The sequence below is a fragment of the Malurus melanocephalus genome, unplaced genomic scaffold (assembly GCF_030028575.1).
Source record: "Malurus melanocephalus ecotype Western Australia unplaced genomic scaffold, MMel_1.1 scaffold_23, whole genome shotgun sequence".
NCBI lineage: Eukaryota > Metazoa > Chordata > Aves > Passeriformes > Maluridae > Malurus > Malurus melanocephalus.
The window spans coordinates 2,067,107-2,082,105 of record NW_026623255.1 but is presented as its reverse complement, the minus strand read 5'-3'; the positions used below and the strand labels follow the sequence as shown (position 1 = coordinate 2,082,105).

Here is a 14,999-nt window from a genome sequence, read left to right as displayed (position 1 = left end):
GAACTGTTTTAAGTGCAATTTGCTATTCCTGATCATARCATCCCTTTATGGCAAATTTTTGTATCAGAATTTGTTTAGTTCAGTTCACATTTGGTCTCATCTCTGCAAGTTTCTGGGCAATGAGGCTCTCAACATTAKGGAGCAAAAAGTTCTGTTTGACAGGTGCTGCTTAGCTCTTACAGTACCCCAACTCACCACGGTACTTTCAGGCATTAAAAGAAAAGGTGTCTTTTTTTCTGTGTTCTTTTGTTTACAGGGTACTTCTTGTATTTGCAGTTCTCCTTCACATGCACACAAGTCATCTAATCAAGGCAGCTACTTTCCCCAGCTTGAACCATTTGGATTTTTTAAAAAAAAGCAAAATTAGTGCCTTCTCCTTTGCCCAAACCAGAGTACATCAGATAAAGCAAAACWAGTGCAACAAAATGCAGTTGTAACWTTYTTTTTTTCTCAAATCACTTAAAAAKCAATGCAGAAGGTACTGGCTGCATTCAGGACTCAGAACTTCCTACTCATCTAAGCAGGATGCAAAAGAACTAGGTTCTAAAGCCAGGTTCCACTTTTTTTCCCCCACTCTTTTTCGCAATTGGGTAAATTTTCAAAAGCATGGGTGGAGCACACCCACAATCTCACCTCACTCAAACACCAGTAGTGCTATTACTCTTCTGGAAGGTAGGAGATAAGTTCCATTTTTCTCTTGTTGATTGCTTTGACTACTGCACTACTACGTAAAGGCCTTTTTTTTTTTTAAGTACAAGACAACAATTTTTGAGAGATTGTTACTACACAACCAGATCCTCACAAAAAGCAATTACACCTCTGTACAATAAACAGATGGAGTATCAGTCACCCCTTTGCTTCTGCCTTTCTGGCTGGTCAGGCCTCCCAGGTCAGTACACAAATCTTCACAGCACCTTCTCTGAATCTCATTCTTCTCCTCTGCAGGCTAAGGAGCCCAGGGCCCTACTTCAGGATGTGCATTTCCCTTCTAAGGAACAGGCAGTGCCCAGCCTGATGTGCAGATGTAGCKTCCCATCTTCCTAACTCCAGAACTCTGGGGAATACACCTTGTACATCATTGCAAACTGTTCAAATGCCAGAGAGAACATCACTTAATGCTCCACCACAGCTTTGCAGCTTTCCTAGTTCAGTCTAAACACCTACCCTGGTTTTCTACTTCAGATAAAGATAGTTATTAAGCTGCAGGAGGAAAATTAACCTCTCTGCCATAACATCTCAACTTTAGGCCCACTTGTGCAAGTATTAAGGAAGACATAAATTTCAAAATTCTTTTWAAAGTCTCCAACACCCACTATGTACTGAGAAAGTTCCTTAGAAKGTTTGCACCTCTGCAAAGTTACAGAGCTAGAACACCTTTTTTTAAGAAAGGAACAAAAACAAAAGACTATGTTTATTTTTYAGTATTTCATTTTAATAACTGAACATGAAACTATCCTTGGAGTAAGTAAACTTTATTATTTACTATAATAAATCAATATCGTTTCAATTGGGTTAATTAATTTTAATTKTTATTGTTCTGAGAGCCAAAAACTGAATTTCCTCAACTTACAAAGTCAGAACACGTCACTTTCCACAGAAAACTTACATGAAACAGAATGTATGCTTTCCTTTGAACTAAYTGAATCTTACGTGTCTAAAGTGCTTCAGATCAGTAACGCGTCAGAGTACTGTTAWTGTCYTTAAAGTTTTGTAAATATTAATTTYGCTGCTGAGTTTTGTGACATTGGTTGCAGCAGCAAATGTGCACATCAAAATGTTGGGTTTGGCAACTGCCAAGCCTATTCTTGACATATTTTAAGTGTCACTTATACCCCACCAATAATTAATAATTTAGACTAACCTTTAGGCTAACAGGGGCAGGGGAATAAAGATTTCTGCGGCCAGGAGAGTGCATTATAACCCATAATGCACGACGGCAGATGCCTCAAGATCCGGCTGTGGAAGAAGCCAGAGCACACCTGCTCCTCTCCCGCAGCTTCTCCCCGGATACCCCAGGAGTTCGCTGACCCGGGGGCATGGCAGGGAGGCGAGGGGAGCTCCCCTTTCCCTCGGAGGTATTCCCAAGCGTCCCAGCCCAGCCCAGGATGAGGGGGGCAGAGGCAGGCTCCGGCCCGGCCCTCCAGAGGGATCTCGCTGCTGCGCCCGCCTGGGGCTCGGACACCGACGGAGCAGCGAGAGCCCCCGGCCGGGACACCTCCTGCGCCCGGGCCGGGGCGGGGAAGGCCCGAGGCGGAGCGGGCTGGAAGCCACCCCGATCCCTTCCCCTGCCGCCCCTCACCTGTTTTGAAGACCAGCTGCTTGTCCTCGCTGCTGCCGAAGAGCCGGAGCATGGAGACGAACAGGACCCCGCACGAGTTCTGAATGCCGAAGACGGCACCGTTGCACCACATGGCGGCCAGCATCACCACCCAGCCCCAGCCGCCCTCGGGGGGCTCCGGCGCAGCAGCGCTCCCGGGGCAGCCCGCGCTCCCGGGGGCCTCCGCTACCGCCCGGGGCTGGGCCCCGCTCTCGCCGCTCCCGGGGCACCACTCGCCACCGTTCTCCCGCGGCTCCTCGACCGCCGGCGGATCGGGCAGGGGGGTGGCGGCGGCGGGGTCTCCCCCCGCGCCTTGCGGCTCCAGCTGCTCGCTCACCGGCGCCATCCTCGGAGAGGGCGCGAGACCCTCCAGGCGCGCCGCTCCCGCCTTCCTTCTCCTTCTCCTTTCCGCGACCTCTCGTCCCCCGCCCGCTTTAGCCCCTGGCCGCGGGGGCTGCGCGCATCCTGCGGAGCTCTGTCCGTCTGTCCGCCCTGCGGTGCGCGGGACCGAGCGAAGCCAGCGCGCACCCCCCTCTTCCCGCCGCGCCGCCGCCGCTTTATTTTAAAAGGGGGGCTCCCTCGGGGGCGTCAGCGGCACGAGCGCTTCCCTCCGCGCCGATTGGCCGCGGGAAGGGAGGCGGGAGGGGCGGGAAAGGAGGGGGGCCAGGGAAAGGCAGGAGAAGCCACGCTTTTCTCCGGCCCCCCCACCCCACCCCGCCGCTTTGCCTCTCCGGCGGAGGGGGTGGAGCGGGGCGGGACCGCGCSGTGTCAGCGCCGGCGGTGGCAATGAGCGCACCGTGCCGCGGCGGCCCGGGCAGGGGGAGCGGCGAGCGGGGGAACGGGCGAGCGGGGAGGCGGAGGGCGAGGCCGGGAGCCAGCGGTTAACGGCCGCCGGGAAGGAGGCGGGAGGCGGGCGAGCGCCCCGAGCCTGCACACAGGTACCGAGCGCTGCCCGCGGCGGGCAGGGCGGTAAACAAGCCCCTGGCCCCGCTCCCGGGCCCGGCCCGCTCCCCACGAGGCCGGGCAGCTGCGCCCAGCGGTGTCCCGCCCGAGCCGAGGGGGGAAAGTCTGAAACTCCCGCCCCGGCCGTTTGCAAACAACAGTGAAATAAAGAGAAGCCGCCCCAAAACGCGCACCCCCTCACACACACACACACACACACACACACACACAGAGGGTGACGGCCGGCTCTCGGCCCTGCCCGGCCCTCTCTGCCCCCGCGGAGCTCCAACACCCACCCTCCTCCCCGAGGGAAGGGCTGCCAGCCCCGGCACGGAGGCGCCCAGCTCCAGGGCCCTCGGGGCATCCGCTGTCCTCCGGGACAGCTGTCCACCTCCCCTGTGCCAGGGGATACCGCGGGGGAACCGCTTCTGCCCAGTTGTCTTCCCTGCTTTTCAACAAAGGAAGAGAAAGTACTTGCTCTTGCACACCTCTTGACATGTTTCCCATTTGTACAGAGGCATCAACTCTTGACCTTTCCTATCCATAGCCAGGGAAGTGAGAGGATAGGAAAAGGACAGGTCAGGAGTGTTAAATGACAAGGTTTTGATTCATGATCCTGCTTTCAAGCTCACAGACGCACATCTGTTCTGCCGCTTGGCAGCTACTTATGTTTTTAGCAGTTTCGGCTTGATGAGGAAGAGAGCTTCTTGAAAGAAAATCAGTGGATTAAATCTGCATGCTTTGTCCTTCCCTGTGAGACCTGGAGGGCTCAAAGCATCGTCTTGCATTCATGCACCATCCCAATTTCTTCCCTCAGAACTTGGGCTGCTACTGCTAAGCCTGCTTGCCATCCAACTCTGCAGCCTGCCCGCCAAAGCCTCTTCCTCCTTTTTTGACCCTGAATCACCTTCTCCATCCTACCTACCAGTGGCCACACAGGAAAACAAAACTTAGTCCAAAACAAAGCACAGATTCTTAAGACTATGTCTCAGCACACATTGCTCTCCACAAGAAAAATAGTAGCTAAAGAAAGAAAACGACATAACAACATAAAATACATAATTATATAATTATTGTTGTAACAGTGCGTTTTGTAGATGCACTAATCTTACTGCACACTCATTTTGTGTGTGCCATGCCCATCTAAGTTAAACGTAAAAACCTTACACAGCAGTAGAATTCAGGAAAAAATAAAGCCCAGCAACAAAACAAAATATAGTTCTATGAAATGATTGTCAAAGCAAGGAGAGAATATTTGGCCAGCTTCTGAAAAACACATCTGTTCCCCCCAAGGAACAAGTTTTGATGCTTATTAAAACCCCAATCCTATCATAAGATTAACTATGCTCAAAATATTTCATAAGCAATTTAATGTGCAAAAGTTAACATATCACATTCTCCACCAGATCTTTGTCCAGAGGCTATTTCCTAAATCTGTTCAGCTTTCTTACAATAATTAAAGCTTTCCCCACCACAATATAACATTTTTTTAACAATTATGACAGAACAAACAAACCCTTTTAGAATCAGATTAAATCTTCATTATGTTTGTCAGCAATGATTAACTTAATTAAACTTTCAGCTGCATAGGAATAAACAAGGGCAAAATCCAAGACTGGGTCTTAATATGACTGATCCAAAGGGTCAGGGTTCCACAAACTCCTAAATGTATTTCTAACTCTTAGTGAGACTCCTCAGAAAAATTTAGACATATGGGGTCTTCCTTTACAGGCCTTAAGTAGGTATCTAGGAAAACTTTATACATCCTTGGTACACTCCACCCCTCTCAAGAGCTAAGCCTCTTCCATTTTGAGAGAGGTCTCTTGAGATCTCAGCTATTTCCCTAGTAGTTCCCAAGAACAAGAACAATAAAATCTCACTCTTCACTGTCAGATAATTTCCTCAGAAAATGTACTTTGCAAACAGAATACGGGCAGGTTTGTCTGAAGTTTGATTTCTGAAGTTTTTGTAACCCCAAAGATTCACAATAAAAACATTGGTGTTTAAACTATTGCTATCAAAGAATTTTAAAAGTATTATTAAAAAATTAATAATACTAACTCTGGAAAGGTATGTGAAAGGAAAGCCACCTTTGTGACTCTGCTATTTGAGTCCTGTAAGTTCACAAGAAAAACAGCTCAAAAGGAAAAAAAAAAAGAGATGGACATGAGATAATCACCATAAAACAGTGAAAATAAAGAGGTTACAGAGATACAGAAGATACACCTTATATACAAGTACCTGCATGTGTTTCAGCTAAATCGTTATTATAGCAAAAAGAAAAAAAAATATAAAGCCAACAGCACACAGAGAAAAGTGGAAAAAATCCAGAAAGGATGGATAAGCTGAGAAATGTAATGTGAGGAAAGCCATGGGTTTGTCTAAGATTCTTTCCTGTTTATAGTAATGTGCTTATTTTACATGTTTTATTAATACCCTACTGCTGATAACAAACAGCAATTGTGCATGCAAAAGACATAATGCTCTGCGACAAACATCTGCTATGGTGGTACTCATATGGTGTGCCTATTTTAGGATCAATACATAAAAGACCAGTGCCAAAGGAGGAATTTGCCTTATCATTTGTGGACTTTTAAAAGCCTCAGGGGCCAGGAAATGGCATCTTCTGCAACCCTATCTGAAATTCTAACCAGCTCCCCATTAAACATTGACTCACTTTTCACAAGCTGTTGAAAACAGAAGAACACTTCAGTAGCTCTCACATGCAGTGTTTTCTTTGACCATAAGGAATACTTCAATTGCCAATGACATTTAAAAAAAATATTTTATTTTTGAAGTATGCTCTTAGTGACACACCAAGATAGCTTTTCCATAAACCATTTTACTTGGAAAGCTTTTCGAAGTTGTGTAGTATTCTGCAGAAGTTAAGTAGACAGAATGCCAAGCCTGAAGAATATGGGTTCAGAGAGTTTAATTCTTCCTTTTTCTGTTGATCTGATTAGAATTTGTACTGTAATCAATAAAAAGGGTATACTTAGATCATCCAGAAAAAAAGGTCTAAAGTAAAATGTAAAAGTCTTAAGTAAAACTTTACTACTAATCTTCAACAAGAAGTACAGTAGAAGCAAATCCGAGGAAGTGAGGAATTATACAGAGAGGACATGAATCTAACCTAAAATCTTGTGGCCAGTCAGACTAACGCATGATATTAATGATTAAGCCTTTTTGCTCCTAAATTTTTCAGCTAGTGTTATTAAGACACCTATTCAGCAGAAGGATTTGGACTGAAGTCAGAAAGATGAGATAAACAGGATAACCATTAAAACACAAAAACATATGGTATCACCAACTGCGTGAAGATCAACATTAGATTAAATCCCATTCAGTAAGCAGTGTTTATGCATCTCTCAGCCAGACAGGATGTTCTACTGATGTTTCAGACTGGGCTCCAGCTGAGTCGTGTGAACTACAAGGGCTGCATCTGACTGCTGAGTAGATGAGTCACATTTTCAAAGGTAAAAACCACTGATTTTACTTGTTTACTGTGGGGAGTGCTGACAGTCTAACCTAAATTTGATAATACCTACAGGAGAAGGTTTCTAGACAGCTATTAGTTGTCAAAGTATAGGTTCCCTCCCTATATTCCAAGTAGCATGAGAGAGGGAAAGAGAGTAGACTAAATGTCTAACTAGTGAAGCTACAGAAAAGCAACATCTCCAGTTCCCACTTCCACATTTATTTCAAACCAGTTTCAGACTTAACATTTTCCCCTTTGGATTCACTTTATGGTTCAGGTCTGGCTCCTTTACAAATTAAATTCGGGTTTAGTTTATCATTCAATGAAGAGTGGATGGGACTTGACTGGCTGTTGTCTGGAACATGATTGACACCTAACTGCTTCTATTAAAGTACACAAGTGAAAGAGAGTGGCAGTCACTACCTGTCAAAGCCCCCTGCCCCTGCCAACCTCCAGTTGCACAAAGCTAAATTTTTGATGGCAGACTTTTAGTGCAGGATTTCTCTAGCCTGCCTTGTCACAGTCACCACTGTGAACATCTGATCAGGGACATCATCTGTGTAGTGTTGGTAGGTGGGAATAGGGGCAAAAATTATTTTAAACATTAACATTTATGGTAAGTGATACTGAAGGAGCCCAGATGACTAGTTTAGATGTAAGAGTGAGAACTCTAAACATCTAAAATTTGGTGAAATTAATACCACCCTTGGATATTAAGTTGAAGAACATCTTAAGGTAATTTTTATTCTGACCTCAAACCCGGAATTTGTTTTGATCCTATTGCTAAATGAGGAAGCATGAAGAATACATTGTCCTAGCATGATCATTCACCTCTCTCTTGGCAGTGAAATAACTTACAGCACTGGCAACATCCTCATTCAGCTTCAAAGTTAACATCTCTTTCAAATGAGCAGGAACTGCTTCAAGCCATTGTTTTAGGCAATCTTCAGGCTTGGTTTGATACCTCTAGACAGGTCAAGTATTTCATATTGCATGCATTATCATAGGATCTAAGCACCTCAGAGTTCCTTCCTTTGTTTATGCAGATTTAATATCTTCCAGACCACCTTTGCAATCTCAAGAACTCAGTTCTGTTTCAACAAAAGTTTGGAGCCTTAGAGAAGCAAATGTTTTACCAAATAAACCAAATCAGACTGTTGTCTAGTAGCAGATTTGTTTGCTGTTTGCTCAGTCGCCACTCAGTTAGCTTCGCAGGCTGCAAAAAGTCAAAAAAGAAAAAAACCTTCTACCTCTGACAGTACTACTTGAAGTAAAAAACCACCAGGAATAGAAGTAACACTAATCTTGTTTACTTGCTTTTTAAGAAATCTGATTTCTAAGGAAGTTAATTTAACTTTTTTGATCACTGTTTTCTATTTTTCTCTTTGAAAGTGTCTCTGTATTAAAGGTTATAACGAGGGTTAGCAGGTGGTAGTGGCCCCATTTCAAGGTATGATTTATAACACCGTCAGCATTTTACTTACTGGGTAAGCAAAACTGTGTATCTAAGTGAGTCAATTCAAATATTAAGGCATATGAAAACTGTTAACAAAGTCTTCCATGTAGAAAGTCTCCTTGCCTTTGCAAATTGAACAGATCTGTGTTGAAAAATACAGCACTAAAAAAAACCAAAAGGACTTAATTTCTTTCTACTTTTCTACTCACAAAGAGTTGTTTTTATATATGAAAGATTAAGATACATGATCTTTTATCCTTTTTTTTTAAAATTCTATATTATTGTCCTCAATCTAGATTTACTTTTTAACTGTGATCTGAAAGACTGAAGTTGGGTATCGCACAAGAAAATATCCAGTTTATTGCAGGTCAGTTCAGAGAAAAAATTACATATTCTCTCTGGTTCACTTTTCTCCAACAGATAGGTTATTTAACACACAATTCATCCCAGGTATGGTAATACGTGTAAAATAGATTTCAAGAAAGGAATATGGAAATGGACCATTTAGTTTGTAATGACTGTATTTTGTGAAATAAACATAACAAATCTTGTTAGCACCATTAAATATGCCCTCTCTTTCAAAAGCAGAATTAAATTAATTATTGTGTTGACAGGAATTCTTTTAAAGTTAAATAAATCCTGTATCAGTGGCTTTCCTCTAAATATGTATTTACTTTGTGGTTAAGTAAAAATATACCTCTTGCTCAAAAGTAAGCACACACACACAGGCCCTGTACTTTCTATTTATACTCTGATAAAATCCATCCCTACCAGATTAATGGGATAACCTTTACTTTACATAACAAAATAAAATAAAATAATACAGAAAGAAGGATTTATAGTATAGCATATATATTCACACAAATCAATTTCCATTAAGGAATCCTAAATTGTCTTTCCTATTACTTAGGTTGAGCAGGACAATGTGCTACCCTTGGCCAGACTCACCCATGAGCAGTACTAGGTTACCTTATAGCTGGTCATTCATAGTGCAGCATTTACCTGAAAGTCAGATGTGAACCATCCAAATTCAGTAGCTCCCAAGTTCTCCTTGTCCTCCCACTGAAGCAGCATTTTTGGTAACTCAAGAGATGCACATAAAATAAGATTCCTCTCTGGGACTCCTAGATGCATTCCCTAAGACAGGTAAAATTAATAATCAATTTTCTTTATCATCATAATGATTTTCCCAATTATTTAAAATAAAGACTATGTAAAGATTTTGCATTACAGAAGCTACTGATCACAGCACTGTGACATAACAGAAGCAGTGTCAGTTTTCAAGCAGAATTATTCAGTATATSAAAGGTCTATCTGTTTAGGTGTCTGTGTCTAATATTTTAGTTAGAAACACTTAAAAGAAAACACTTCCCTCCTTTTCTCCTCAGGGTGAAATCAAGGTCATCTCATTTAAACYCCCTGGGATAGTAATATTTAAAATTAAATGACACTCCACCTAATTATTTTACTAAAAGCCTTCAACTCCTCTAAAGTCTTCAACCTTTAAGAAGTTGCCAACTGTTTGAATAATGCAGTACACAGAGTACCACCCTTTAAGGGAAAGCTTGCATGTTCAAATTGAGCCAAATAAGCAGTAAGACAATATAAAACCAAGCCACTTAAACCACATGAATAATTCCCAGACACTTAGAAATCTGATTTATAACCATGCACAGGCAGTGCTATCATTGTTCCAGAATTCACTTTGCTGGAATTTACTGAAGGATAGTGCTGTGTACTAACAAGATTTTACAATTAGTAAGACCTATAATGCTACTGACTGGGCATGAAAACTGTGTACTAAATCATGTAGAGTTCTTCTATTTGAGACAAATTTGCTATGGAGAAGAGCACTATTAATCATTAAGTCATCTCAGATTTTTGTATTTTCCAAACATACCTATTATTCCCATCAAGAAAGCCACCCCTGAACTAAGGAGGTGATCTTAAAAATAACCTAGGACCCTTAGTTTTACAGAAAGAATGTTTTCTGATCTTTAATGACCTACCTTGTTCCCAGACATTGTAATTTTTTAGTCCCTTTGATCTTAAGACMTTTTTCTAATGGTATTTCTGCAGGATATTTGATGTGCTGCCACCAGTCAGTAGAGAAGCAGAAGCTGAAGGATTACCAGCCCTTTCTTATACGYATCGTTGTATGTCCACAAAGGCAAGAGAACTTATTTTTCCATGAGTTAGCTTAATATTCCAAGAGCACGTGGAAGAAGTCAGACAAGAAGACAAGTAATTATTCTCACCTAAGACTGTTTGCATGTGAACAGTTGTGGAGTAAATGCAGACCTTTAAGTTGTGCTTGCACGTGAATTATCGTGGGGTGACTACAGAGCTTTACCTTCAGACCATCTTTTACTTTATGCAATACTTTGCACCTGCCTAGCAAACAGGAATMGTTAACCTGGTGTCAAATCTTCATGTGGAAACACCTGTTACAACCCTGCTCACCTGTATTCATCCAGCCTCCTATCTGCTTTTCTCCTTGGGAAAAATAAAGCTCTTTATTCAGTGTTGGAAGAGTYGATCCACTCCAATTTAAATACAATTAGCAAGATTGTTACACAASTTGCAGTTGCCAGATCTTTATGGCTGGTAATACCTCTGCCAAAGTACACAGTATTTTCTGTTTTCAGGATGGCTTCGCAAGGCTATTGGTTGGAAAAAGCAGGTTTTTGGTTGTGCAATGAATCCAAGCATAGCCAGGAATTATAGACACTAAAGAAGTATTTCAACCCTGTGTTTGACTTCAGCTTTCACAGTAGGACTGATACTTTAGGGTAACTTCCAAATGGATTTGAGTGGAACTTTTCCTCATTTTGCTTTCCCTGRTGTGCAGGATCAGTGTGAGTGAGCTAGACTTCTGGGTTTTTCTAGTCAAGATGTGTGCTTCTTGCAAAGATGAAATGTCACTCTCCTTTAGGGGTGTGATGTATATATCAGATCCTAACTGGGAGCACTGGTTGCCACAGGAAGCTTGGTATCTGTTCTCTGGTTASAATCAATTTACTGTGGTTGCATCCAAACTCAACCTCCCACATTTCAAAGCTTTGCTGATGCAGAGAGATGCAGTGTACCTAACTCTGGATTTCTCAAGYAAATTGCCAGGTGCAGATCCCATGTTTAACTCCATTCTCACCACCATGAGCTTCTTCTCTCCCTTACCCCGAAACAAACCCTCCTAATTACCTGGATAAATTGCTCCTGACTCTGCTCTTTCCTAATAACATGGTTTCCTAACAGCACTTTTCAAAACCAAGCTTGGTGCTAACACAAGGGGCAGAGGCTTAGTACAAGAATTTCTTAGCCATAAACATGTAAGAGTTGCCAGTTTGTTTTTTAAACAAACTTTTGAACATGGTGCCTGTGGTCTGCCTAAACTATTCACCACCAGCAAATCCCGGTTTTCCTTTGAASCCTGAGGCCAGACAGCCCCTCCAGATTTCCGCTTTGACTGGCTGCTTGCTGGTGGTCCACACTCTCCCTCAGTCAAGAAAACACTTTCCTTTTTGRCAAGGAGAAGGCTTCTAACCCAGGGTGTCACAGAGCACAGGCACTCATGACAGCAACACAAGGGCAGGCTTTACACTCTTTGGTCTGTGTGYGATAGCCTGGGAAAGGACCTTGAGYTAAAAACTGTTACTCACACTCTCAGTCTAGGAATGAATTCTMTCCTTGCAGTTTGATGGTATCAGTATGACTGGAAAGTAAAACATGGTATTTTGATCAGTCTCAAATATTGAGTGCTTAAAAATAAACCTGGCTTTTTGGCAGGACCTTGAGTACCTCTTCCAATAATTTTCCTTTTTTTCTCCCTTCAGGCCTCAGTCTCACATCAAGTCAACTAAACTTTGAGCTATACAAAGGTAGATATTGCTTGMTTCATATCCCATTTATGCTTCTCCAGGCAAAAAGGTCACCAGAAATGATTTAAGGAATGTTTTTCCCCACACTTACTGAGAACTTCTGTAGCCCCTTCTTGCCCAGTCATTTCTGTAAAGTYAACTTGGACTCCCTTCTTAATCCTTCCTCCTTGCTACACTGAGAGTTACCTCCCCTGAGCTGTAAAACTCACAACAYTCCCTAAATAACACATTGTAGTTAGCCCTACAAAGCCATTTCTATGTAAAAATGAAAGAGAAAKTCAGGCAAGGAAAAGCAAAATACTGATGTATTTGTCCATTAGCCATTGTTCTGTCTTGYTGTCTTTTTACATCATTCGTAAAACTTTTCCCTTTTACAGCAAAGAACCTAACTCAAGTTTACATTGGTTTTTCTGCAGCAGTGTTCTCTGCTAACCTCCTCCTGAAATTTGTAATTTAATACATATATTACCTGTACCTGCATGCTCTGYTTYCTTTTCCCCTTCTGAAATTAAACAGATCATTTCCCATAGATCTGTAACGGGAGGAAAGACCCTCTGATATTAATTTAATCTTTATTTTCAGCTTTCCATGTCAATGCATGTCTGGAACATTTGATGTGACAGGAAACATCCCCAAAACAAAGTAGATTTTGCAATACCATCACAACTGGACTAAAAGTTCCTGTGCTGCCTGTTTACAATGGCGAAACAGAGTTAACTGCTGAGTGAACAAAAYAGTATTATTTTCTTTTTAATATATGACAGCACTGATTTCACATGCTGAGTACACCTGGTATCTGATCTGTTCAGGAAACCTGCACACAATTTCCAGCCGCGTTTTTAGGCTCAATATATTGTTACGGAGACTCAGCTGCTGCAAACTCCTCTTTCTGTGCCTTAAAGGACACCTAAGGATATCTTACAAAGTAGGAATTGCCATCTGCTGGCCAAGCCGGGAATGGGCTCTGTCCACAGTTCATGGCTACATCTCCCTGACTAAATTTGGAAATGGATTTGAGCAAAGGAGACGGTGCCACCGTCAGCTGAGCCTGCCCGCGGGACAGAAGTATGCACATATTTCCCCTGCTCACGCTGGAGGGGAAAAACTATAGAGGAGGAGATGAGTTTGGGGAATCCATCATTGATTTTAAAACAGATGGTAAAATAGTTACATTTACATCTGGAAATTACGCTTTAATTTTTATAYTTTTGACTGACAACAAGAGAATGTAGGGGTGACAAAACTCTTGCTGCTGGAAGCAGAAGGCCAAGTCTCTGCAAATTTCTGTCTCCAGATAAGAGCTGGTTAGAGGCAGCAGGGAGGCACCACAGTAATCCCTGCCCATTCTCGCCCAAACTCCTGTATGGCACAGCACTCATCCCCTGACTCTCTCATCTGCTTTTTCACAGCTGTGACTTTTTATGTCCCGAGCCCTTCTATCTCCAAACTCCTTCCAGAAGCCACCTCTCAGCTCTCAGAGTCAAAACATTTCTCCTCATTCACTCAATCCAGAGCCCCTGACATTTTTCATCATCCTCTTTCCCATCCTTCCTTAAGTTTTCTTTTCTTTTCTATCAAGTCTTTCTCCCTTTTCCCTAACTTTCCATGCAGACACAGACCATGCCACTGCATGAGTGGTCGGTAAAGAAGTAAAGCAGTAACTTCCTCTTAGTATTCCTGAGCGTTAGTGGAAGTATTATAAATTGACTTCTTCTGTCACTCATATTTTCTAGCAGGAGTTCCACAGCTTAAGTGCCTGTATTTGAAAATTGCTTCATTTTGTGTTCCATCCATTTTCTTCATTGGACAGTCCCAAATTAGCTATCTTTTCCCATACAAGAACAACAGGGAGAAGAAAAATGGGCTCAAATTGTGCCAGAGGACGTTTAGATTGAGTTTTATGAASAGTTCTTCACAAAAAGGCTTTTCCAGCATTGGAACAGGYTGCCCAGRRAAGTGGTTGAACCAYCACCCCTGGACATGTGGATGCAGTACTTAAAAACATGTGGATRTGGYACTTGGGACACAGTTTAGTKTTGGATGTGGCAGTGCTGGGTTAATAAAAGGTTGGACTCAATGCTCCTCGAGRTCTTTTCCAGCCCAAATGATCCTGTGATCTTCATGTCATTCATGAATTGCAWYTTTTTTTAAAGAAGTATTTMTTTTCAGTTMTATCTGTAATATTTTTTCCAAGCAGTAGAGCTAATTGGTTTATTCTTCTTGTAGAAGCCATTTCATATCTTAAGATATGAAATGATCCAAAGATTCTCTTTGGCTTTTCCTGAGCTGGTTCTGTTACAGCCCTTTCCGAGGTGGAGGACAGGGATGGCTGAACTTCTCACAGGAGGCAGGGTATGGGACACTTTGAATTTATACAGCAGCAAGTTTTTATACTCTATTGCATTTTCCTTCTAYTCATTCTTATTTCCCCACACTAATTCTTAACATTTGATTTCCTTTTTTGACCGTACCAAGATGTCTTTCCCTCTCTACTATAATTGCAAAGTCTCATTTCCTTCTTGTTTAAAATTAATGTCAGTTTAGTTCATCATTTTTATGTAGCAATAATGCATTTAATTTGTGTKACATTAAAATGCACCTTTCCAATGGTCTTTTGGATATCTTGGCAGGTGCCAGTCATCTTTACAGCACCCAGCTTTGTCATAACATGTTTTCTACTACAAGTTAAGGAAGAATTTTGCAATAGCTCCCTAAACCATGTCTAACTGGCACACAGAATCACAGAATCACTGAGGYTGGWAAAGATCTCTGRGATCACTGAGCACAAMCATAAATATTTTACTGCCCTGTCCCCTACTGTCCCTAAGCACCACCTTTACAAGTCTAAAGCTGAGCAAATGCCCCAGCTACAACTTTCTTGGAATGGTCCTCCTGTTTCTGCAGCACCTTCATCTACTGGCATTGGCA

The 14,999-nt window shown here is 42.5% G+C and overlaps 1 protein-coding gene across 1 annotated transcript in view; it reads right to left on the bottom strand.

The window, feature by feature from the left end:
* Positions 1–3,041, bottom strand: part of SLC16A10 (solute carrier family 16 member 10) — a 62,881-nt gene extending 59,840 nt beyond the window's left edge. The window contains exon 1 of the mRNA XM_057390189.1: positions 2,300–3,041. Coding sequence (XP_057246172.1) covers positions 2,300–2,663 — 364 coding nt within the window. The 5' untranslated portion in view covers positions 2,664–3,041. The remainder of the gene's footprint in view (positions 1–2,299) is intronic.
* Positions 3,042–14,999: the final 11,958 nt, after the last annotated feature.